Source organism: Ornithorhynchus anatinus, chromosome 11 (genome assembly GCF_004115215.2).
Source record: "Ornithorhynchus anatinus isolate Pmale09 chromosome 11, mOrnAna1.pri.v4, whole genome shotgun sequence".
Classification (NCBI taxonomy): domain Eukaryota; kingdom Metazoa; phylum Chordata; class Mammalia; order Monotremata; family Ornithorhynchidae; genus Ornithorhynchus; species Ornithorhynchus anatinus.
In genome coordinates this window covers 62,903,164-62,928,776 of record NC_041738.1, presented here as the reverse complement: position 1 = coordinate 62,928,776, position 25,613 = coordinate 62,903,164, and the positions used below count along the sequence as shown (strand labels likewise).

General features: G+C 49.1%; 1 protein-coding gene across 5 annotated transcripts in view; it reads right to left on the bottom strand.

The window, feature by feature from the left end:
- Positions 1 to 8,026: 8,026 nt before the first annotated feature.
- Positions 8,027 to 25,613, bottom strand: part of CDC27 (cell division cycle 27) — a 66,254-nt gene continuing 48,667 nt past the window's right edge. For 3 of the 5 annotated variants that reach the window (XM_029075325.2, XM_029075324.2, XM_029075326.1), the window contains 5 exons: positions 23,653 to 23,770; positions 22,011 to 22,139; positions 18,453 to 18,527; positions 15,126 to 15,282; positions 8,027 to 11,427 (listed from right to left, as the gene is read on the bottom strand). In XM_029075325.2, coding sequence (XP_028931158.1) covers positions 11,345 to 11,427; positions 15,126 to 15,282; positions 18,453 to 18,527; positions 22,011 to 22,139; positions 23,653 to 23,770 — 562 coding nt within the window. In that variant the 3' untranslated portion in view covers positions 8,027 to 11,344. Of the gene's footprint in view, positions 11,428 to 15,101; positions 15,283 to 18,452; positions 18,528 to 22,010; positions 22,140 to 23,652; positions 23,771 to 25,613 lie in introns of all 5 variants that reach the window. The other 2 variants (XM_029075323.2, XM_029075322.2) reach the window with 1 other exon arrangement.

Here is a 25,613-nt window from a genome sequence, read left to right as displayed (position 1 = left end):
AATACAGGCCAGAGGCAGGATGTGAGCTAGGGGTCGGCAATGAGATGGGCAAGTTTGAGGCACAGTGAGAGGGTTAGCACTAGGGGAGCAAAGTGTGTGGGCTGGTTGTAGGAGAAAAGCGAGCTGAGGTAGTTGGGGGCAAGGTGATGGAGTTCTTTAAAGCCCATGTTGGGGGGACTTTTTGTTTGATGCAGAGGTGAATGGGCAATCACTGGAGTTATTTGGCAAGAAGGGTGACATGTCCTGAATGTTTTTGTAGTAAAATGATCCGGGCAGCAGAGTGTAGTATGGACTGGAGTAAGGAGAGACAGGAGGCGGGGAGATCAACAAGGAGGATAATGCAGTAATTCAGGAGGGATAGGATAAGTGATTACATTAATGTGATAGCAGTTTGGATGGAGAGGAAAGGGTGGATTTTAGCCATGTTGTGAAGGTGCGACTGACAGGATTTAGTGATGAATTGAATATGTGGGTTGTATGAGAGAGAGGAGTTAAGGATAACACCAAGGTTATAGGCTCGTGAGACAGGAAGGATGGTCTACAGTGATGGGAAAATCAGGGGAGGACAGGGCAGAGGGTGGGATGCATATTAAGGGCTTAAAAGGTACAGATTCAAGTGCGTGGATGCAGACAGGAGAGGGTGTAGAGGAGAGGCGGGCTCAACTGGGTAAAGCCTCTTGGAGGAGGATGTGATTTTAGATGGCTTTGAAGGCAGGGAAATCAGTAATCAATGGATTAATTGATGGATGGGTGGATGCTAATGGAGTTGCTGGTGATGGCCCAATGTCGCTCTCACTCTCTCTTGACCCTGTGGGTCTCGCTCCCGCTGGGCCCCAAGGGCAACATGTGAGCAGGCAGATCCCGCAGGCTTTTACATGTCAGACCCATTGGTGGCCAAAGTGATCCTAGCTCACTGCGGACCAGGAGCTGGGGGACTCGGCAGGCAGTCACCACGAGAGCCGGCACTGCCATGGCTGCTCACAGGGTCTGGCTGACCTTCTGTATTCCTCTTGCCCAGCCCATCCACCTCGCAGCAGAACACCCTGAACAGCAGCAGAATGCCTCAGCGGGCAGGGGTGGGACTAGAACCTAAAGTCACCTAATGGCCTGATTCCCCAAGCCATGTTCTCCTTGCTGGCCCAGGGCCAGGACTGCCCGTTACGTTCCCCAAGGCTGAATGAAATTGTAGGTGATGATCACGGCGCCCGACTCTACTGTATCTAACCTTCCCAAGTCCAGTGCCCTGCACTCAGGAAGCACTCAGTAAGTACCACTGATTTGATTGAATAAACACCTCAATAGATTTAGGTCTATTTAGCTCTGAAACTCTGGATGCTCCTGGACACTGTCAAGTGGTCAATTGGAAATCTTAAATTACAAAGTAGTAAAATATGTATTTTCTGGAGAGGAACGTTTGTTCTCATTACCCCATTAGGAGTTTTGTTTGTTTTGGGGACTCTTTGCATTTGCCTTGGTCTTAGTGAAATAGAAGAGACTCTGGGCAATATTGCAATGAGCAAAATTTCAAACTGAGCTTCTTATCGGACCCCAGGGGCTACTCTTGAAGTACCTGACAGAGGATTTCGTAAAGGTAAGAGGTATCATACAATATTGTTATTTTTTTCTGCTCCTGATTGCGGGTTTTTTAGTAAATATAACATTCACTCTCCCAGTGTCTTGGAGGGAGGTTTTACTGGTAAAGATACCATCCATTTCAGCCACCAGAACGCTGTGCAGACCGATTCAGGACAGAAGTTAGATGGTCAGTGTTGGCTGAAAAGATGAGGGTGGCATTCTGGCCAGTCCCTTCCACCCAGTAACTCACAGGGACTGTCCACTGTATTATTATTCATTCATTCAATCGTATTTATTGATCACTTACTGTGTGCAGAGCACTGTACTAAATGCTTGGAAAGTACAATTCAGCAACAAATAGAGACAACCCCGGCCCAACAACGGGCTCACAGTCTAGAATGATGCTATTTGTTAAGCGATTACTATATGCCAAGTACTGTTCTAAGCCCTGGGATAGATACAAGGTTATCAGGTTGTCTCATGTGGGGCTCACAGTCTTAATCCCCATTTTACAGATGAGGTATCTGAGGCACAGAGAAGTGAAGTGACTTGCCCCAAGTCACACAGCTGACAAGTAGCAGAGTTGGAATTTGAACCCATGACCTCCGACTCCCAAGCCCATGCTTTTCCCACTAAGCCAACCAGCTTCTCTTATTTATTTATTTTTATATATTTATTTATATATTATTTAGTATTTATTGAGCACTTACTGGGTGCAGAGCACTGCACTAAGTGCTTGGGAAAGTACAATACAGCAATAAAGAGAGACAATCCCTGCCCACAACGAGCTCTCAATCTAGAGGTTGAGAGGTACTTACTATGTGTCAAGCCCTGTTTTAAGCACAGGGGTGGATCCTAGTTAATCAGGTCAGACACAGTCCCTGTCCCACATGAGGCTCAAAGTCAAAGCAAGAGGGAGAACAAGCATCGAATCCCCATTTTCCAAAGGGGAAAACTGAGGCATAGAGAAATTAAGTGATTTGCCCAAGGTTCCGCAAGTGGCAACTGGCAGAGTGGAGATTAGAACCCAGATCTTTCTGCTAATCATAATCATGCTGTTTGTAGCCCAACTTCTGGCAACGATTCTTTGGAAGGAATTTTCTCCACTGCCTGGCAAGTGTCCAAAGAGTTCAGTCTTCTTGTTGAGAACATGGGCCTGGGAGCCAGAGGAATCTCCCACTGGCCTGCTGTGTGACCTGAGGTAAACCACTTCACTTCCCTGGGCCTCAGTTACCTCATCCATAAAGTAGGGATCCACTACCTGTTCTCCCTCCTACTTAAGACTGTGAGCCCCGTAACTGACAGGGACTGGGTCCAACCTGATTAATCTTGTATCTAGCCCAGCACTTGGTACGTTGCTTGGCTCATAGTAAGTGCTTAGCAGATTATTACTATTTTTAAAAAATGGTATTTGCAAAGCACTTACCATGTACCAGGCACTGTACTAAGAGCTGGGGTAGATACACATCAATCAGGTTGGAGCCAGGCCATGTTCTACATGGGGCTCACAGTCCTACTCCCCATTTTAGCAATGAAGCACAGAGGAGTGAAGCGACTTGCTCAATGTCACCCAGCAGACAAGAGGCAGAGCCAGAATTAGAACTCAGGTCCTTCTGCCTCCCAGGACCGTACTCTATCCACTAGGCCATGCTGAGAAGCAGCGTGGAACGGCTACTACTATACAACATTTACAATGTAACAGATGAGCATTGACTACAGAGAACTTTTCCCTACCCATGATGGCACCAATCCATGAGTTCCGCAGGTCAACTTTGTACTCTGTGGTGGGAGAGGCTGGACATACGACATAGCAGCTAGACATTCATCATACGTGCAGTCATCCTTCAGATGCAAAGAAGAAACCACTGACAATGAAGGTTCTCCTGGGAGTGGTGTGACCAATAAACAGGCCAATATGGGATTTACAATCCCAGTCTCGTCAGACACACACACAAGTTGTCCCTTGTGTTTTTGTATTAAATATTTGCAGTGCCTGGTGCTATTTCCTCTTTTGCCTTTTTTTTTTAATTGGTAGTTGTGAAGCTCATTGAAAAGTGCTTAGAGAAGCAGCATGGCTTAGTGGATAGAGCACAGGCCCGGGAGGCAGAGAACATTGCTTTAAACCCAGCTCCGCCACTTGTCTGCTGTTAAGACTGTGAGCACGTCACTTCATTTCTCTGTGTCTCGGCTAACGGAGTCAGAGCTCATGAGTTCAAATCCCAGCTCTGCCACTTGTCAGCTGTGTGACTGTGGGCAAGTCACTTAACTTCTCTGTGCCTCAGTTCCCTCATCTGTAAAATGGGGATTAAGACTGTGAGCCCCACGTGGGACAACCTGATTCCCCTGTGTTTACCCCAGCGCTTAGAACAGTGCTCTGCACATAGTAAGCGCTTAACAAATACCAACATTATTATAAAATGAGTATTAAGACTGTGATTCCCATGTGGGACATGGACTGTGTTCAACCTGATTGGCTTAAATCTTCCCTAGCACTTAGTACAGTGCCTGGCACATAGTAAGCACTTAAATACCATAAAAAAAGTGTTTATTCTGTGTCAGGCACCATTCTAAACATTGAAGTAGATACAAGTTAATCAGGCTGGATACAGCCCTTGTCCCATAGGCTAAGTAGGAAGGAGAGCAAATATGGAAACCCTGTTTTGCAGGTGAGGAAACTGAGACACAGAAAAGTTAAGTGATTTGCCCAAGGTCACACAGTAGGCAAGTGACGGAGTAGGGATTGGAACCCAGATCCTCTACCTCCCAAGCTTAGGCTTTATCCACTAGTTCACACTGCTCTTTCAAATCTCCTCTCTCTCTTGCCATACTAAGTGTTTGCTAAAAGAGAACTACTCCCTTCTTGGCAGCAGTGTGCCATGCAGGTCTGACTTCTAGTTTTCAACTGAGACGCCGTAGTGTCTCATGCTTTGTTTCACCACGTCCTTAAAATGCTTTCTCTGCCCTCTTGGCTTTCGGTTTCTCAATTTCAGCTCTCCACTCAGCAGCTGTTTGGGTCTCCTGCTGTCACTCATTCCCTTCAGATAGCCTACCCAGCATAGCAATGCTAACTTGAACAGAGCTTCAATGCTAGGAGACCGATGATGTTTTAGAACTTCACTGCTGGTGATTTCATTTTGCCATTTGATATTGAGACTGGCCCATAAATGGTGCTGCTGGAACTGCTGGAGGAGCCGGTCGTGGTTGGTGTCTGGGTGGGGTCCAGGTGTACCCACCAGAGAGGAGGTTGGACAGTGCTTCAGTTCTGGAGACCTTTGGTTTAGTCTGGAGAAGCACAGCGGTCTAGTGGATAGGGCACGGGCCTGGGAGACAGAAGGACATGGGTTCTAGTCCCAGTTCTGCCACTTGTCTGCTATGTGACCTTGGGGAAGTCACTTAATTTATCTGCGCCTCAGTTACTTCATCTGTAAAAGGAGGATTAAGACTGTGAGCCTCACGTGGGACAACCTGATTACCTTGTGTCCACCCCAGCGCTTAGAACAGTGCTTTGCACATAGTAAGCACTTAACAAATACCATAATAATAATAATTATTATTATGTGGGACATGGACAGTATCCAACCTGATTACCTTGTATCTACCCTAGCGTTTAAAACAGTACCTAGGACCTAGTAAGCACTTAATAACTACCATTAAAAAAAAGCCTGATGCACGTTCACACTCTTTGACAGTTTCCCACACAATGTGATGGCTTTCTCGATTTGGTTTTCTGCATTCTTGTCTATCACTGCATTGTTATTCAGAGTGCCGCCTAGGTAACAGAATTTCTTCCCAGCTTTTAGCTGCAATGGTCTATCACTCCACTGTCATCTCTCCTCTGTAAATGGCTGTGTGGGGCCCACTGGGTCCTCCCCCGGGAGGGGGAGAGCACCTGCCTTAACTCTGCCCTCTCCTCTGCCAGGCAAAATTACTTTTCTTCCCTCATTGACGCCCATGCCCATCACCCCTGCCAATTGTTCTGGACTTTTAACTCTCTCCTCAGGTCCCCTGTTCCTCCCCCTCCCCCATCCCTCGCTCACAACGATCTAGCCACCTACTTCATTATGAAAATTAACACTAACAGGTCTGAGCTCCCCAAAGTCACCCCTCACCCTTCTCCATTACCCCTGTTCCCAACCCTCTCCCCTACTTTCCCATCCTTCCCTGCAGTATCCTCAGAGGAGATCTCCTTCTTCCTCGCAAGTGCCACCCCCTCCGCCTGTACTTCGGATCCCATTGCCGCTTACCTTATAAAAACTATCGCCCCTTCCCTCCTCCCCTCCTTAACTTTTATCTTTAACCACTCACTCTCCAATGGCTCCTTCCTTTCTGCCTTCAAACATGCCCATGCCTCCCCCATCCTAAAAAAAAGTCTCTTGACCCCACTTCCCCTTCCAGTTATCGTCCTATCTCCCTCCAATCCTTCATTTCCAAACTCCTAGAACGAGTCATCTACACTTGCTGCCTTGAATTCCTCAACTCCAACTCTCTCCTGGACCCCCTCCAATCTGGCTTCCGTCCCCTCCACTCCATCGAGACTGCCCTCTCAAAGGTCACCCATGACCTCCTTCTTGCCAAATTCAATGGCTCCTACTCTATCTTAATCCTCCTCAACCTCTCAGCTGCCTTTGACGGTGTAGACCATCCCCTTCTCCTCCACACTTTATCCCACCTTGGCTTCATGGACTCCATCCTCTCAGGTTCTCCTCATCTTTCTGGCCGCTCATTCTCAGTCTCCTTTGTGGGCTCCTCCTCCCCCTCCCATCCTCTAATGGTAGGGGTTCCTCAAGGGTCAGTTCTTGGCCCTCTTCTGTTCTCCATCTATACTCACTCCCTTGTGAAATCATTCGCTCCCACGGCTTCACCTATCATCTCTGCGCCGATGACACCCAGATCTACATCTCCTCCCCTGTTCTCTTCCCCTCTCTCCAGGCTCGTATCTCCTCCTGCCTCCAGGAGGTCTCCACCTGGATGTCTGCCTGGCACCTAAAACTCAACATCTCTAAAACTGAGCTCCTTATCTTACTCCCAAACCCTGTCCTCTCCCTGACTTCCCTGTCACTGTGGACGGCACTACCATCATTCCCGTCTCACATGCCCGTAATCTTGGTGTCGTCCTTGACTTAGCTCTCTCATTCACCCCACACATCCAATCCGTCAACAACACCTACCGGTCTCACCTTCACAATATAGCCAAGATCTGCCTTTTCCTCTCCATCCAAACTGCTATTGTGCTGGTACAAGCTCTCATAATATACTGACTGGTTTACTGTGTCAGCCTCCTCTCGGATCTTCCTTCCTCCTGTCTCCACTCCAGTCTATTCTTCATTCCACTGCCCAGATCATCTTCCTACAGAAACGCTCTGGGCATGTCACTCCCCTCCTCAAATACCTCCAGTGGTTGCTTATCAACATTCACACAAAACAAAAACTCCTCACTCTTGGCTTCAAAACTCTCCATCTCCTTGCCCCCTCCTACCTCACCTCCCTTCTCTCTTTCTATTGCCCACCCCATACACTCCGTTCCTCTACTGCTCACCGCCTCACGGTCCCCCATTCACGCCTGTCCCGTTGTCGACCCCTGGCCCACATGCTACTGCTGTCCTGGAATGCCCTCCCTCCTCACCTCCGCCAAACTCTCTTCCCCTCTTCAAAACCCTACTGAGAGCTTACCTCCTCCAGGAGGCCTTCCCAACACTGAGCTCCTCTTTCCCTCTGCTCCCCTCACCTCCCCCCTCTGCTCTTCTCCCTTCCCCTCCCTCAGCACTATGCTCATTTGTATATATTATTTATTACACTATTTATTTTGTTAATGAGGTATATATCTCCTTGATTCTATTTATCTTGATGATGTTGTTTTGTTTTGTTGTTTTGCTTTGCTGTCTCCCTTATTGGGCAGGGATTGTCTCTGTTGTCGAACTGTACATTCCAAGCGCTTAGTGCTGTGCACAGAGTAAGCACTCAATAAATACTATTGAATGAATTTGGCACCTTTCAGTGGGATTCTCTGGAAGTCTCACAGTGCTATAGGGCTATCAGCCAAAGCCCAGTGGGCGGTAGAAGCCCGCAGGCCCTCTCCCCAAGACCCATCCCTTTCCTTCCAATTCCACTCAATCCTCTCCAGGCCCGGTTTTCCCAAAAACCACACAGTCTTCCAGTTAGATGTCCCAATGGTATGTGTGTGGTGGTGGTGGTGGTGGTGGAGAGGGAGGCGGGTCGCCGAGCCCTTTCCTCTGTCTCCCGCTTTCGGCTCAGCATGCCAGGAGCCCTCCCAACTTCTCCTTGACACTCCTGGACCCTCCAAGTTCAGACACTAGTGGGATTAGGGAAGGCACCTGGCCTAGGGTAGCCGAGAGACCTCCGGGTGCCAAGCTGAAAGTCCTCAGCTGCCACTAACTGGCCTCTTGAACCCCTGCTCCCACCCGGACCCAGTTAAGATTCACATGCTCAGCTCTAAAAATGGAATAATTTTTATTTCTGGCCAGTTGCCTCCTTCAGTATTTTGCTGTGCCTCATTCCAAGACGCAGACAACACAGCTTTCTTGTAGCTTTGAGCACTTGATTAAGATTGTTTTTAAAAGTAATTTATTTGGATTTTCCACATCCTTTAATGAATTGCAAATATATTAACAGAAAAGACTTTTTTCCCCTAAGACTGTACAATTTTTGAAATAAAAAGTCAGGAAAAGCAAAAAGGAAAGACACAAAATTACATTGCTTCAATGCAAATAGTACACATCACGCCCACACCTGCATTTCTTTTTTCCAAGTTTTCACGTTTTGTATTAAGAAAATGACAGTCTCAGTGATCACCTAGATATACTCTGGCTAGTCAGAGACCTCAGAACTCTTCAAAAAGAGCTTGTTTTAACGGTCTCAATACCGGCTATCACTGAGGGTGTTTTTTTCGTTTGTTCAAGTTACGACAGCAGCATGGTTCAAATGTTACTTGCAAATCTTGGGAAAAAAAAAAGATGTCTTTTAAGTAATGACATACGGAGAAAGCAGTGGCTGCTTTCACTTGTCAGAATGTGACTGTTCACGCTTCAGGAGAATTCATACCCTTTTAAAATCCCAGAGTTAAGACCCTTTTAAAGATAATTTAAAAGAATTAGTCCCAATGCAACAACTTGTAACTTCTGAACTAAAGTATAAACAATATTAACGGCTTAAAAAAAGGGAAGTGTCAAGACACAAATTCTTTTCTTTTATTCCTTTTCTACTTGACCCTTAAAACCACAACAATCCCCTTGATCACAAGGCTTCCTTTCTGGGGGGAATAGAGTGGGAGCAGGGCGTCTCATTGGGCTCGTGGCCCTGGCCCACCATAGTAAAGAACCAAAAGTAGGTGTGCAGGGTGAGGGGTAAAGACACCCTTCCCAGAATTCCATGGCTTTGCCAATGGGCCTCAGGAAGTAAAGGAAAAAAAGTAAGAAAATAAAAAAAGAGTGGATCAGAGTGTAACTTCCCAAAGTCAACAGAATCCCTTCACGGTGAGTGCGAGGTGCAGCTCTTGCATGCATCCGTCCTTCTGTAAGTCACCAGCAGGAAGCACCATGGCCCTTGTCCCCCCACCCTCCCAACTGGATTGGAAAGTGTAAGCAGTGTCCATCCAATGGAAACATGAGACTTAGCAGGGGTCAGAGAGCAGCAGCACCCCCGGCTTGCCCCAGACTGAACACCTTGGGTCCCCTCACAGCACCCTGCTGACGCTCTGCTCTGAAATGTCAGACTTGGGGTTGTACAGGGGGATTAAGGCGGGATGATTCAAAAAGGAAAAAAAAATCCCACAAAAACAACACATCCCAATTTAAATACACACCAACTCTACGAGGGTAACAAAATGGGTGACCTCAGAGCAACCCAAAGGCTCGCCCTGAAGATGTTCCACCCCACGGGCCTCCCTCTCTCCCTCTCCTTCCTCCTCCGCCACCCTCCCTCAAGGTTCCTCTCCCCGTTCCCCGGCCCTTCACCCGGTCTTGTTGGGGCACAGCCCCGTGGGGCCGCAGGCAGGCTGAAGCCAGGTTACTCCGGCCCTGCCGTTTCTGCCCGGTTCCGTGGGCTGCCCCGTCGGTTCACTGGGAGTCAGTCCACCTTCACCCGGGTGCCCCACGGGGCAGGTCGGAGGCCCCAATGGCTTGATACCTATTGTACAATCCGCCCAAGTTCACAGCTTGGCGGGCCAATGCCAAAGTCCAAAGCCGATCAGTCTTTCCCTCAGCCTCAAGTGACCCGAAACAACATCTGGCCGATCTGCTGCGAGGAGACTGTTCTGTGCTCTCTTTACTCTAGGGCAATGGCACTAAATTAAAAAAAAAAAGTGTTAACAACTAAAGGTCATCTAAAAAAAAAAATAGGAGATATGTTAAAAAAATAAAAGGAGAAACATCTTAAGACTGCTCCACAAGTTTGTTGCTGTGAAATGTCAACCATTCCCAATTTATTGTGCATAATTGGCTCACAAAAACTGCTTAGAGATCACACACTTCTGGACCCTTCGCAAAGGACAGCAGATGCCAGGGCTGGGCGAGGCTGAGTCTGACGGAAAGTCTTGTTTCCTCGCTCCAGCCTCGCTTTCTTGTCTGATTAAAGCTCCAAAAGAGTCTGGGCCATCGACCCCACCCCACACACCCTGGAAGTGGGTGATACAGCGAGGATCTGCGGGGTTAGGGGGTGGACAGCTGGGACCCGCCGAGACCCCACACACAGAGGCTGAAAGGGAATAGGGAGTTGAACAGTTGAACAGTTCAAGCTCGGCGCAAGAATCGTCTCACTGGATTGCGGCTTCCACTGTCTTACTCTCTTAGACACCAGAGTCACTTAGTGTAAGGGGTTAGGTTTTCTGCAGATTCCCAGGCTCGGTGGCAAACTGCCTCCATTCCACCAAGAGGCAAACTCTCTTTCTTCCCTGAATGTTAGATCTGCTCCCAACGGGCTCGGAAAAAGAGGTGACTCATTGGGGGTATCGGCTTTGAGCCTGCAAGACCAAGATGGCAATGACTGGGACTTTGCAAACTAGGTGAATACACTGAATTCTCGGTTAGATATTAAAGCATTCTGTGCTGGGGGCTTTTCTTGGGTGGTAGTGGTTGGGGGGTGGGGGTTCTCATCTGACCAAGAGCAAAGAGACGGGATGAGGTGGGGGTGGGGTCTGGAAGGGGATGGGACAGGATGGGGGTGTACCGGGAGTGCCTTTCTGGGTGCTTCCTGGAGACACGGCTGTTTTCGCGGCATTTACATTCCTTGGCATTCAAGTTATTCTGTAATAGGTAAAGTCTTTTACCAACCCTTCCTGCACTTGCCAAAACCAACCTGGAGGAGTCTAGAAACAAGGGGGCGGTCACGCTCACCAAGACAGAACCAAATTAAGACGAGTTTGCGGAGAAAGATCAAGAAATTCGGCTTCAACCCTTTCCTTTCACATATACAGGATCCCTTACAGCACAACCCAACTCTTCTATTCATGATCCTTTTTTCCAACAAAGGGAGGTTGAAAGTAGTGGCGGGGGAGGGAGGGGAGAGAAATTTAAAAAAAAAAGTCTTTCTCCTTCCAATTGCTATGTTCATCCAGGTGAAAGAGCCGGCCTTGGTAGAGCGAGTATTGCACAGGCGTCGTGTGTACGCTCCGGGGACAGTTCCAGTCTGTGGAGAGTCTGGGGTTCACAGCTGGGCCCCCTCACGGTCGAAGGGGCCAACGGCGCGGCTCCCGGCTCGGGCCGCGGAGGCTGAGATGCAGAGGGACGACGGACCCCCGGCTCCCAGCTCCTGGGGGTCAGAACTCGTCGCTCTCGGCTGCGTGGAGCTGTGTGTCATCAGCATCCGTCATGCTGCTCTCCTGTGATTCGTCAGTTCCAACTTCAGAGCGGGAGAAAAAAAGAAAAAAAAGAGGGCAAAAAAATACCACATTCAGGTAAGATTCCAGACCTGGCTTCAGCCTGTCTCACCCGGACCGGTTCAGTTCTGCCGCTGCGGGGAGCTGGTCGGGAACAGGAAGTGGGCCAGCTTCCGCTATATCCCTCCTCCCTGCACCAGAGCAGTCTTGCCCATCAGTGGACCAGCAGCCAGCAGAAAGGGATGCTGGCTGGGTAAAGTATGGTGGGGGATGGTACGGGACGGGAGGGTGATTGCCAAAGACAGGCATGGAAAGGAGGCTGGTGGGCCTGGGGAAGAAGAGACAAAAGGGCAAAAATATCTGGTCTTCACAGTCAGAGAAAAAGGCCAAAGACCCTTCCTTTTGTGTTGTTCTGGTCTGGAAAGATTTCTGCTCAGCCCTCACTTGCTGCTCTGATAGCCCCCAGGTGGCTCTCTGCTGGCCCCTGGCTGGCCCCATTGGTCCCCTGTTGGCAGCAGGTGCCTCCCTGAAGGACAGATCCCTTCACTTCCAAGGGCTCCAGCTGAGCAAGAAGGAAGGGCCTTAAGACGGCTCCCTGGAGACCCACATGACCAGGAACCCCCAAATGTTTTTTTTTAAATGGTATTTAAGTGCTTACTATGTGTCAGACACTCTACTAAGCTTTGGGGTAGAAACAAGCTAATCAAGTTGGATGCAGTCCTTGTCCTATATGGGGCTCACGGTCTTAATCCCCATTTTGCAGATGAGGGAACTGAAGCAGAGAAGTGAAATGACTTGCCCAAGATCACCCAGCAGACAAGAAGAAGAGCCGGAATTAGAACCCACGTCCTTCTGACTCCCAGGCCCATGCTCTGTACCTTAGGCTACTCTGCTTCCCTAATTGCTCAGGGTCGCTGATGGCCGAGCCAAGGGGGCTTCATGTCTTCGAGAGGCAAGGGCAAGCTTGCTCTCTAGGAACAAAAGCATTGTTTTCCCCATCTGAGGCTGTGGAAAAAAACCACGACAGGATCTTTTTTTTTCCAGCTCCCACTCCCTTCTGCATCATCTATGAGTTTGGATCTGTGACCTTTGGGCATTTGATCTTTGCCCCACCCTCAGCCCCACAATACAATAATTTCAAATAATTATATTTGATATTACTTGTATCACTGCCTGTCTCCTCTTCTAGACTGTAAACTTGTTGTGGACAGCAAACATGCCTACCAACTCTGTTGTACGGTACTCTCCTAAGTGCTTAGTTCATTCATTCATTCACTCAGTCGTATTTATTAAGCACTTACTGTGTGCAGAGCACTGTACTAAGTGCACTGGAAAAATACAATACAACAATAAACAGAGACAATCCCTTCCCACAGCAAGCTCACTGTCTTGGGCGGAGGGGGGAAAGACGGACATCAATAGAAATAAAATTACAGATATACACATAAATGCTGTGGGGCTGGGTTGGGGGGGAGAGCAAAGGGACCAAGTCAGGGTGACACAGAAGGGAGTGGGAGATGAGGGAAAGTGGGGCTAAGTCTGAAAAGGCCTCTTGGAGGAGATGTGCCTTCAATAAGGCTTTGAAAGACGGGGGAGAATAATTGTGTGGTGGATGAGGGGGGAGGGCATTCCAGGCCAGAGGCAGAATGTGGGCCAGGGTCTGGCAACAAGATAGGTGAGACGGAGGCACAGTGAGAAGGTTATTGGGCACCAGAGGAGCAAAGTACGTGGGCTGAGTTGTAGGAGAGAAACGAGGTGAGATAGGAGAGGGCAAGGTGATGATGGAGTGCTTTAAAGCCAATGGTGAGGAGTTTTTGTTTGATACAAAGATCGACAGGCAACCATTGGAGATTTCTGAGGAGGGGTGGTGACGTCCTGAACGCTTCTATAGACTGATGACCCAAGCAGCAGAGTGAGGTATGGACTGGAGCGAAGAAAGGCAGGAGGTTGGGAGATCAGCAAGGAGGCTGATGCAGTAATCTAGGCGGGATAGGATGTGTGATTGTATTAATGTGGTAGTAGCTTGGATGGAGAGGAAAGGGTGGATTTTAGGGATGTTGTGAAGGTGGGACCAAAAGGATTTGGTGATGATTGAATATGAGGGTTGAATGAGAGAGTGGAATCGAGGATAACGCCAAGGTTACGGGCTTGTGAGACAGGAAAGATGGTGGTGCCGTCTACAGTGACGGGAAAGTCAGGGAGAGGACGAGGTTTGGGTGGGAAGATAAGGAGCTCTGTTTTGGACAGTTCGGTTCTCGGTACACAGTAAACGCTCACTAAATACCACTCATGATGATGATGATGAGGATGATGACCGGGCCTCTTAGGGAGGACGGTGCTGAGACTTCAGCTGACTACCCGACAAAGTGTTTAGAGAATTGAGCTTAATCTGTCTAGAGGTTGGAAGTCTGTGCCAAAATAATGCAAGTTAAGGATTCTTCATTTTTTTTCCAGAAACGATCCCCCCTGTTGGGTGTCCCACCTCCTTCCCTACCCCCACACACACGTACACACACGACCTCTCTCTATGGCAGCTGCCCAGGACACCCATCTGGGGTCAGAGAGAGTCCCGGGGGGCCTCGCCCGACCCAGCCTCTCTCATCCACTTAGCTTTTCAGCATTGATACCTGTCTCAGCCCCTGCAGCTCACTCTTCCTCCCTCCTCCGCCCAACCTGTTTCCTTCCATACCAGTTTTCTTTTCTTTGCCCTCCTTCAAGGAGGGAAGGAGCCTTCCTGCCCTTGATCAGGGATACTCTGGCACGCAAGGGTCCCATCAGGCCAACCCAGGCATTTCATTTCCAACCTCTGCCCCCGTGGCGCTATGGTCCTTATTTATTTATTTATAGATCATCAATACATTAATCCATACATGAGATTTTTCAGCCGTTTTCTTCCTCAAATGTTTGTGCTGCTTCCTGTTTTCTCCTTCCTCTGGCTCACACTATCTGAATACCAGTTTGGTCTGTCTGCCTGTCGGTCCCCCTCCATTTGACTGCACACCCCTTGAAGGTCATGAACTCTTCTTCATACGGTGAAGCTCCCAGGACTTGGCCACTGATTATAAGGGTCGCACACTTGAGCTAATGATAAACCGCCCCCCACCCAAGCCTACCGGCTGTCCCGCTGCCTAACCTCTGGCCTGGGGAGGTCAATTTCCTTGCTTCTCCTCCACCTCAGACACTCTGATCACTTGCTCGCCCTGTGGACTGGCGCTCTTAGCTACAAGAGGTTGCTGGCTTGCAGCGCTTCAGTTTAGAAGCCTTGCTGTATGGGGAGCAGGAAAAACACTGGTCTGGGAGTCAGAGGACCTAGATTCTCTGCCCTTCGCCTACTTTGTGACCTCTGGCAAATCACTTAACTTTTAGGGACTCAGTTTCCTCATCTGCAATATAGGGATTATACATACACTGTTTCTCCCTCTCCTCTAGATTGTGAGCCTCATGTGGGATAGGGACTGTGTCTGACCTGAAGATGGGCATCTTCCCACCAGCAGTCAGTTTGGGGGCTGTATGCTTGCCTGCTTCATGTCCTGCCCTGAACCAAAGACCAAAACATCGGCAACCTCATCCAAACCCTGGCCAGTTCAAGGTGTGGAGGGTGTCACTCCGCTCCGCCCCTGCCCAATTCATGCTGGAAGGACAGGACCGCCCCCCCCCCCCCCCGCCCTTCCCTAGCTGGGGAGTTGGGAATACAAACCTGATTCATATGGATAACACTCACTGATCTGTTCTTCTTGGGTGATGGGCTCCTCATCGTCTGGAAGGTACCGCTTGTCAATGGCCTCTTTAATCTGGTTGTTGGCTCCTTTCGGATCTAAATCCATTGCCCAAGAGAAATTCATCAGGGCCAGATGGGTCTGCCCTAGCTTCTTGTAAACCTAAAAGCCAACATAGAAACAACATTTTTCGTGATGTTGCTGGTTTCATGCAAGGCTGAGAAACCGTGTGGCCTAGTGGAAAAAGCTTGGGCCTGGACTCAAAAGGACCTGGGTTCTAATCCTGATCTGTCACTTGACTGCTGTGTGACCTGGGGAAAATCACCTCATCTTCCCTCCCAAGCCTGGTCCTCTCCCAGACTTCCCTATCACCGTGAACGGTACGACCATCCTTCCCGTCTCTCAGGCCTGCAACCTCGGTGTCATCTTTGACTCGTCTCTCTCGTTCACCCCACACATCCGAACCATTACCAAGACCTGCCAGTCTCACTTTTATAATATCACCAAGATCCGCCCTTTCCTCTCCACCCAAACGGCTACCTTACTGCTACAGGCTCTCATAATATCCTGGCTAGACTACTGTGTCAGCCTTCTCTCTGATCTCCCTTCCTCCTCTATCGCCCCGCTCCAGTCTATTCTTCACTCCGCTGCCCGGCTCATCTTTCTGCAGAAACGTTCTGGGTATGTCACTCCCTTCCTTAAAAACCTCCAGTGGTTGCCTATCAACCTCTGCTCAAAACAAAAACTCCTCACTCTAGGCTTCGAGGCTCTCCATCACCTTGCCCCTTCCTACCTCTCCTCCCTTCTCTCTACTGCCCACCCCGCACGCTCCGCTCCTCTGCCGCCCACCTCCTCGCCATCCCTCGGTCTCACCTATCCCACCGTCGACCCCCGGGCCACGTCCTCCCGCGGTCCTGGAATGCCCTCCCTCCTCACCTCCGACAATCTAATTCTCTTCCCCTCTTCAAATCCCTATTTAAAGCTCACCTCCTCCAAGAGGCCTTCCCAGGCTGAGCTCCCCCCTTTTTCCTCTGCTCCCTCTACCCCCTCTTCACCTCTCCGCAGCTAAACCCTCTTCTCCCCCCTTTCCCTCTCCTCCTCCCCCTCTCCCATCCCACCCCCTCAGCACTGTACTCGTCCGCTCATCTCTATATATCTTCATCACCCTATTTATTTTGTTTATTGAGATGTACATCACCCTGATTCTCTTTGCCATTGTTTTTATGAGATGTTCTTCCCCTTGACTCTATTTGAAGACATGGTTGAGAAGCAACCGTGGTTCAGTGGTAAGAGCATGGGCTTTGGAGTCAGAGGTCATGAGTTCAAATACCAGCTCTGCCCCTTGTCAGCTTTGTGACTCTGGGCAAGTCACTTCACTTCTCTGTGCCTCAGTTACCTCATCTGTAAAATGGGGATTAAGATTGTGAGCCCCACGTGGGACAACCTGATTCCCCTGTGTCTACCCCAGCGCTTAGAACAGTGCTCTGCACATAGTAAGCGCTTAACAAACACCAACATTATTATTATTATTATTATTATTTATTGCCATTGTTCTTGTCTGCCTGTCTCCCCCGATTAGACTGTAAACCCATCAAAGGGCAGGGACTGTCTCTATCTGTTGCCGATATGTACATTCCAAGCACTTAGTACAGTGCTCTGCACATAGTAAGCATTCAATAAATACTACTGAATGAATGAATTAATAACTTCTCTGTGCCTCAGTTACCTCAATCATATTTATATATTGAGCGCTCTTTGCGAGCACTGTACTGAGTGCTTGGGAGAGTACAATACAACCTGATTATCCTGTACCTACTCCAGTGCTTAGTCCAATGCCAAGCACATACTAAATGCTTAACAAATAGCATTTTTTAAAAAAAAGAGGCTGAACTCTGCACCCACCCTCCTGAGCACTTATATGTCCCTATATCTATATTCTATTGTTTCCTCCTACCTGTAATTTATCTTAGTATCTGCTACACTCTAAGCCCCCTGAAGAGAGAGATTGTACCTATTAACTCTAGTGTTCTCTCCAGCAGCTTGGCAACCAGTAGGTGCTCAGTAAATATCATTCCCTGAAAGGGGCGATCCCACTTCCCTCTGCCCCCAACATTCTGGTTTTCAGCATGAAATGAACTCAAGCTCTATGGCAGACTCCAACACTGAAGTTTCACTCTGCCCAGGAAGAAAGTTTGGCTCAGTATACATCACTTGGAAATTTTACAGGGGAGGGAAATGTTGTTCCCTCAAAAAGGAGGGCATTGTTTTTGTGAAAGCCCCCAGGGCCGGAACACAGAGCAACCCCAAGCAGCCCTGCAAAGAAGGAGAAGCAGGGACAGAACAGAAAGCTCGTACTTAGCCCACAAGCTGACAAACATCTTGGGAAAAGACTATTAGTGTAGAGGGGGTTGCCAAATTGCTCCCTACGTGAAGAGCAGGCTTAGCCAGAAGGGATGATTCCAGAATGGTCTGCTTCGCCAGAACGCAGCCGCAATGAAGCAGAGGCAGGGGATCCCGTGTTATTATCGTGTTTAAGCCAACCTGTTCCCGGCTGGGTGGGGGGATTGTGTCAGTGGGGGGGAAGTGGGGGCCTTAGTAAGCACTGGGAACTCCCAACCCATGAATCCCACCCTTTGGAGCCACACAGGGGAGGCCCCATATGGTTGGGAAGGATGACGCAGAGTCCAGCCTTATCCCAGAGAGTACATGCGAAAACCTGGTTCCCAAGAGGGACCCAACCAGACTAGGGGCGGTCTGGGGTGGACCCCCACCACCAGCCCCATCCCAGAGGGAAGCACCTCTTGGGGTTTGCGACCGGTCCCGCCCTCCCAGAACAAGTGCCTGAGCACAGTCTTTCGGACCCCTCCAGGCCTAAGGATGGAATGGACCCCAGATTCCCCTCATTCCCGGGATCTTGGTGGGGACACAGGGACCGGAGGCAAGAGTCCAACTCAGACATCAATCATAGAATCCAGATATTCAAGGCCTTAGGATTCAGAAACTGCACTCATAAGCTGCCACAGACCTGGAATATACCTACTCACCTCCCCACACCCAGAAAGTTGGCTTGATTTACCTGTAGCATCTACAAACCAACCTACTCTTACAATGGATGCCATTTCAAAGGAGTGGAACTTCAGTTCTACAGAGCATTTAAGAACACGCACAGAGCGGCAACCTCTTTAAACGCTCCAACCAAAAAGGCATGATATACAGCACGTAGAATATTTGAAAGTACTCTAAAAAACCCCAACCCTAGCTAGCAGGCTTGTTTCTTTATGACAGAGAAAGTTCCCTTTTCCCATGATGATTTTCATAGCCCCGATTTTTACCTTTCCTATTAAGAAGTAAACAAGAGACTCTTTGGGGACAATCTGTTTCAATTCTTCAAGTTCCTGTAAAGCAGACTGAAAAGAGAGAACAAAAGATAAGTCAGTCCGAGTGTTGTGATCTGATAAAGCTCTGAACAGGTTCACAAATCAACAGCTTAGCTTGCTCTCCTGTGGTGTGTCATGAGCGTATTTGGATCTGGTTGCACAGTTGACCTCTCTTCGCCCCACCCTGATCAGGCTTGTGCGGTGCTGACACGCTTTTAGGGCGACCGTGTGGGTTATAGAGGGAATTTAACAGCTTTGGAGCTCCTTAGGAGTCAACCCCGAACACTAGAGAAGGCTGCCTGACGGAGGGAGGGAGAGCACGGGGGCACAAGCACCATCCTGGGCCACAGGGAGGATGTGGCAGGCTGGAAAAAACTGGCAATTGACTGATGGACTTTAGGAGTCTAACTGCCAAGAGGCCCTAAGGCACAGGTGTTTGGGCACCAACCCCCACCCCCCAGCCCCAATTTACAAAGCATGGCTCAAGCCAGGTCAGAAAGCACTTAGAGAGTACAGAAGAGCTAAGAGACACAATCCCTGCTCCTCAAGGAGTTTACAACCTAATAAGGGGGAGACATATACACAAACGCTGTTAAGAAGGAAAAGACAGGTAAGACTGGTTACTACAAAGGAATGGAAAAGTGAATGAGAGCTTGAATAGTAGTGAATAAACTACTGGAATGTCCTCCCTCCTCAAATCCGCCAATCATATTTCCCCCCCTTCAGAGCCCTACTGAAGGCTCACCTTCTCCAAGAGGCCTTCCCAGACAAAGCCCCCCTTTTCCTCAGCTCCCCCTCCCCTCCGACTTTCGCCCTTTGCTCTACCCTCTTTCCCCTGCCCCACAGCACTTATGTATCTACGTACATATCTGTAATTGTATTAATTTATATTGATGAGTTTACTTGTTTTGATGTTTATATCTATAATTAAATTTATTTATATTGATGCCTGTTTACTTGTTTTGATGTCTTTTTCCTCCCTTCTAGACTCTAAGTCCGGTGTGGGCAAGGATTGTCTCTCTTCATTGCTGAATTGTACTTTCCAAGCACTTAATACAGTGCTCTGCACTCAATAAATACAATTGAATGAATGAATTTATTTAAAGCACTCCTCTGACATCCTGAATGCAAAATGGTGTTCTCCACCACACACCAGCTGGGAAGCGCTCCTGCTGGGTGTCTCTCTGGCCCCTCCCTCTGCCTCAGGGGTGCTACAGTGGGAATGCTGCTGGGCTGAGCCACCTTTGGGGGTGGGGGAGCGGGGCACTTAGTGACACCCCTGCTGAACCCGGGGGCTGGCGGGAGGGTATACTGGTTTATGCAAGGCAATCTGGCAGCTAGAATTCTCTGATGCAGGCTGCTCCTCTTCCTTCTCAGCCCCGCCTGGAGCAGAGTGAACAGAGAGCTGTGGATGGAGCATGCTCATTTGGAACTTTCCAGGTCAAAAAGCAGCATGGCATCATGGAAAGAGCATGGGTCCTGGAGTCAGTGGACTAGGGTTCTAATCCTAGCTCTGCCACTTGTCTGCTGTGTGATCTCGGGCAAATCACTTCACTTCTCTGCTCTGGGGCCTCAGTTACCTCATTTGTAAAATGGAGATTAAATCCTCCTCCCTCCTACTTAGACCATAAGCCCCAAGTGGGACCTGATCAACCATCATCTTGTATCTACCCCAGCACAAAGTACACGGCATGACACCTAGTAAGCACATAAATGCCGCAAATTTTATTATTATTATTATTATTATGGACTTGAGCAGCCATACAGGAGAGATGCTTCACTATGGACTGCTCATCCAATAATACATTTTCATTAAGAAATTTCAAGCGGAGGGAAAGCGAGTTGTGTGGGGTTTTTTTAAAGAGACTAAAGGGTAGGACCACTTTAAGAAAAAAAATCTGGAAAAACACACTTTCATTCATTCAGTTGTATTTATTGAGCTCTTACTGTGTGCAGAGCACTGTACTAAGCACTTGGGAGAGTAAAACACTTCTGGATTAGATCCATATGAAATGCTCAGAGCTTGATAAGGATTTTGATTCTCTTGAGTGATGAACACTATAAACTGCCCAGTTTTAGAAACATCTTCAAGAGAGGGGGATTGTTCTTTTGTAGACGTACAATCTGAGGTAGGCAGGTTCTGGCTGAATTACCCACCATTACATATATGAGTTTCAGTTAGGAAAAGGGAGTTTGGATTGGAATGAGAGGTTGGTGGCCTCTTCCTACCCATCTAGCACCTCTGGCTTCTCCACAGACAAAAGACTTTCCTCTAGAAAAATTCAGCGATCCTGGAGAGGCACTCTGGTACTTTCCAAAGCACTCAAAGCCAAGTGCATCGGAGCAGAATCTACAGTGGACTTCAGCAAGACTGAGCTTTAGACATCGTGAAATTGAGCTGCCTGGGATGGAATGGGGCAAAGCGGTTCAAGATGGTCTGATTGCAAAATTGAGCTGTCAGACGGAGTGGGGCAGCGGTTCAGGATGGTCTCATTATGGTCTAGCACATCATTTTTCAGTTTTGCCTCCCAGGGCCTTTGCATGTGAACTCCTTTCCACTCTGTGACACTGGGATTTGGAGAGGCAGGTCATTTAAGACAGCTCTGCTGTCCGGGGAAATTCTCGGGCCCCTTTGAAGTTTGATCTGGGACTTGGCCAAAGAGCAAACCGTGGTCAAGTGGTGCAGTCACCACTCCCCCTGGTGGGCAGTCCGGGTAGCCTCAGGCCCTAGGCGAGGCTCCTGGGCTGGGGGTTCAAGCAATAGAGTGCCACGTTAAAACTGAGGCACTCGCATTTCCCGTGCTGCCAGGCTGAAGGCCAGGAGAAAGGCTCTGGGATCTTCTAAGGCTCCTGAGACGAGACCCAAAGGGGCCCAGGGTTTTGGACCCGCTGTCTTGAATGGCCAATGGCACAGTTCTTCCTTAGCCCGGACCTCATGCTAACAGCCCTTCTCCCTGACTACCATAACTAGGCCTTTGTCTTCTCTGGGGAAAGCGGGGCACCCAGCCTTGAATTCACGTCTAGGGGCGGGGATGACCAGAGGGTAGCCACGTTTCACCAGTCCCAGTTCTCAGCAGGCAGACCGCCCTTCCTTCCCTCCCCGTCACTTCTCTGTTCACTGATATTCCACCCCACAAAGGAAAACAGGGAGATGAGGAAGGCACATGCAGTCTTCTCTACATTACTTTAGAAGGCTAATTCCCCGATGGGAAAGACCATGTCTTTTTTTATAAGCTGTGTACACATCTGAGGGCACTTGATGAAACAGAAGAAAGAAAATGAAAAAAGCAGGAAGTCTTCTCTGCCCCACAAAATAAACCCACCCTGATATGGTCTTCTAAGCGAACGGTGGCAGATTTGATCTCCCCAAGCTCATTAAAAAAAGAAACCCTAGCATGTAGGACACCTCAACCACTCGGTAAGTTGACCCTTGATTTTTTTTGAGTTCCCTGCAAAAGTACCGGAGCCCGCAACATAGAATTTAAAGAACCCCCATCTTCACTGTCGACTCACCTTATATTTTTCATTTGCAAATAAGACTGAGGCTCTGTGGAATTTGCATAGTGGGTTCTTGGGGTCAATAATGATGGCTTTATTTAACGTATCCAAAGCCTTTTCAGATTTTTTCAGTGCATGCTGAACCTACGAGAGAGAAGGAGAGAATCAGCTGGACAGCTTCCAAGCAGAACAGTCACCTGTTGGCAGCCGCTGCCGACAAAATGGCCACTGGCCGCAGCCCCTGCGTGTCTCATTCGGGTGCGGGGGCGTCACAGATCCAGGAAATAAGGGCTGTGGGACAGTCTTACTTTTCACAACAGGTGGGTCCTAGAGTTGAGGGCCCCCTCTCCTCACCTCTCCCCTGCGTCCCATCCCCCACACTCACTCCCCCTGCCACTCTCCCCAGGCTGCTCCAGATGTGGGACAGAGGAGAGCCCGGGGGGGTGGGGTGGGGGGCATGGCTGCTCTGGCCTGGCAAAGTGGGACAAGACTGTCCCCAAGGGTCTCTCAAATGGTTGTTCCCCAGCATCAATCATTCAGGTGCATGAATGGCAGTTGGGGTGGTGAGGAATGTATGATGCCACCACCCCACCCCACTTCAGCTTAATAAATGAGGAAAGAAAAGCAGCTGCAGGAAATTCTCTGAGCTAGTTTTTTTGGTTTTTTTTTAAAATGGCTATCTGTTAGGTGCTTATTATGTGCCAGGCACTGTACCAAGTGCTGAGGTAGATACCAGCTAAGCAGGTTGGACACAGTACCTGTCCCACATGGGGCTCAGTCTTAATCTCCATTTTACAGATGAGTTAACTGAGGCACAAGGAAGTTTAGTGACTCACCCAAGGTCACAGAGCAGACAAGTGGCAGAGCCGGGATTAGAATTCAGGTTGTTTGACTTCAAGGCCCGTGCTCTTTCCACTAAACCACGCTGCTTCTTGGGCTGTTGGCCCAACGCCTTTCCATCACTCTGCTCCTTTCTGCCAGGATCTTCAGGGCGGGGCTCTGGGAGCTGGCACCACCAGGAAGCGACAGGCTTCAGAGTACAGATCCTGGATAATGCCGGGAAGTGGCTCCTTGACCCAAATATACCACGTAATTCCTGATTGTGGCTTGACATGCCCCCTGCCCTTCCCTAGCAAAAAATAATGTTGGTATTTGCTAAGTGCTTATTAGGTGCAGAGCACTGTTCTAAGCGCTGGGGGAGATACAGGGTCATCAGGTTGTCCCATGTGAGGCTCAGTCTTAATCCCCATTTTACAGATGAGGGAACTGAGGCCCAGAAAAGCAAAGTGACTTGCCCACACTCACCCAGCTGATAAGTGGCAGAGCCGGAATTCGAACCCATAACCTCTGACTCCCAAGCCCGGGCTCTTTACACTGAGCCACGCTGCTTCTCGTGATTCGCTGATTCTCTGATTCAAAAAACCATCCAGGCCGAGGGGAGGAGAATGCAGTGAGAGCTACTAATGCTAGTGTATGTTCCCTCATCTGGGACCGTGCTCTGCACACAGCCTGCGCCCAGTCATCGTGATCGATAGATGGATTGGAGCAAACCGCAACGGGTAAAAAGGCCTGCAGGAAGGCAAGCCAGCCGGCAGGTGCCTCTACAGGAGTCTCCCTGCCCCAGAGTCTGGGGCCAGTTACCTTTCAAGATACTTACCACTCCAATATGGCAAAGTAAGACTGAGCTCTGTGGGTTGATGTCAAGTGCCTTCTGGAAGTGCATTTCGGCCAGGCTGAATTTTTCTTGCTTGTAATAAATCATGCCCAGGCCATACCTGCAAGAACCAAACAGAGGTTTTAGGAATCTGAACGTTTTGTGGCTCCCCCTACTGGCCAATAAGCCCAGAAACAGGGCGGCTCAAACCGTGGGGAAACATCGGCACTGCCCAGGGCAAGGAAGAAGTCAGTCACAGGACGACCGGTGGGGAGGGGAATGGTTTAATGGTGGTATCTTTTGGTAGCCCCCAGACGAGCCGCTTTTCCAAAGGGGTACGCTCTTCTTATCTTCTAAACAGGCAAGACACATACCATCGGACCCAGTGGATGTGTTTGCTTTAGGCATGTGGAATCAAAAGCGGGAAAACGTGCTAAATTGCCCTGGTGGAGAAAAACACCCACAAACACCAGGAACATCACTACCTCTAGCCCCCGGGGCCTCCCCCAGGCTCACTTCAGCATTCACCGTTCCCATCCCAAACCAGGGAGCTACAAGGTATCTGCAGACAGTCACCAGGTTATTTCTGAAACACGGCCGTCCTTTATCACACCACCCTTCATTTTGGCCAGCCAATCCACCCCAAGGGACCAAGAGAGCACAGGAAGGTGGCGACCAACCTGGCACCTCCGCCTGTTGGGGGAATATTTTTCCGCCCACCCTACCCAATTCCGCCACTGGTGGTTTACCCAAACCTCTCTCTGGCAGTTCGTCTTTCCTGCCCACAGACTCCCTTTTGATTGCTTCCCTACTTCCAGATACCTCCCACAGAAGGGAGAGCTTGGGTCGCTCGAATCAGTGGAGCGGGACTCCTTAGCTGTCCATTTATGGAAAAAGAGGGGGAAGGTTTAAGAGCCAAAATGAGGTTTCAAGTGTCTTTCTCTCTCTCCTCTCCCCAAACCCAGATAAAATCCCAAACCCTATGCAATGCTATAGATCAAGAGGCAGCGGGACCCAGTGGAAAGAGTGCAAGCCTGGGAGTCAGAGGACCTGGGTTCTAATCCAGGATCCACCAGTTTTCTGCTGTGACACCTTGGGCAAATCACTAAGTTCTCTGCACCTCAGTTTCCTCAATACCATAATAACAAAGGACCCAAAGTTTGTCTCCAAAGATGTATTGAGAAATAGTGGGACAGCTGCTGTATGAACATTAGCAACAAGCTTCCTGATGGTCTTAACTCTCCCCACTCCCACCTCCCTGTCAACCAGAACCAGTGGCTTATCCAAACCCTTCCAGGACCTGACCTACTTCCTGCCTATGGGAAACAATTTAACTATGGTAGGAAGAATTGCCTTTTGCTACTCTAGAACCACCAGCTTCAAGGGTTTCCAATATCAGGAGTTTCGATTTTCTAGCTTTCAGTCATACCCCCTGCTGGCTTCTTCATGTTCCACAGTAAGCTCTTTTATTGGATCAGGAAAATCTACTCAGTGGTGGGCAGCAGTCAGCAGAGGGGGGACTCTCCTTGAGCAAAAACTGGAAGGCAGAGATGGAGGTTACATGGAACAGATCCACAGGGTGCAGCCAGGATCTATCCCTGGGCAGGGGGAGGAGGTGGTGGTCACAGATCCCTTCTTTCTGCCTTCATTCTTATACATGGAAAGGATCTTTCTGCCAGTAGCGGCAACTACGAAAATGAAGGGAGCACGGGTACGTACACACACGCAAATGCCAACACCCGTGCACCTTAGATGGAAGCCAGGCCACCACCCTGGTCATTTTAGTTGTCTGCTTCAGGACCTTTTCTAACTCTCCTCCTTGTGGTCGGGGCTACAAGACGTACACCTGGCATTCCATGGGTGGATACAACCCAGGTCTGTTGGAGTACCATCATGCTTTTGTTTTCTGCATTCTTCCTGATGTATTTTGGGATTCACTAAAGATGGACTGTATTTAATTTTCA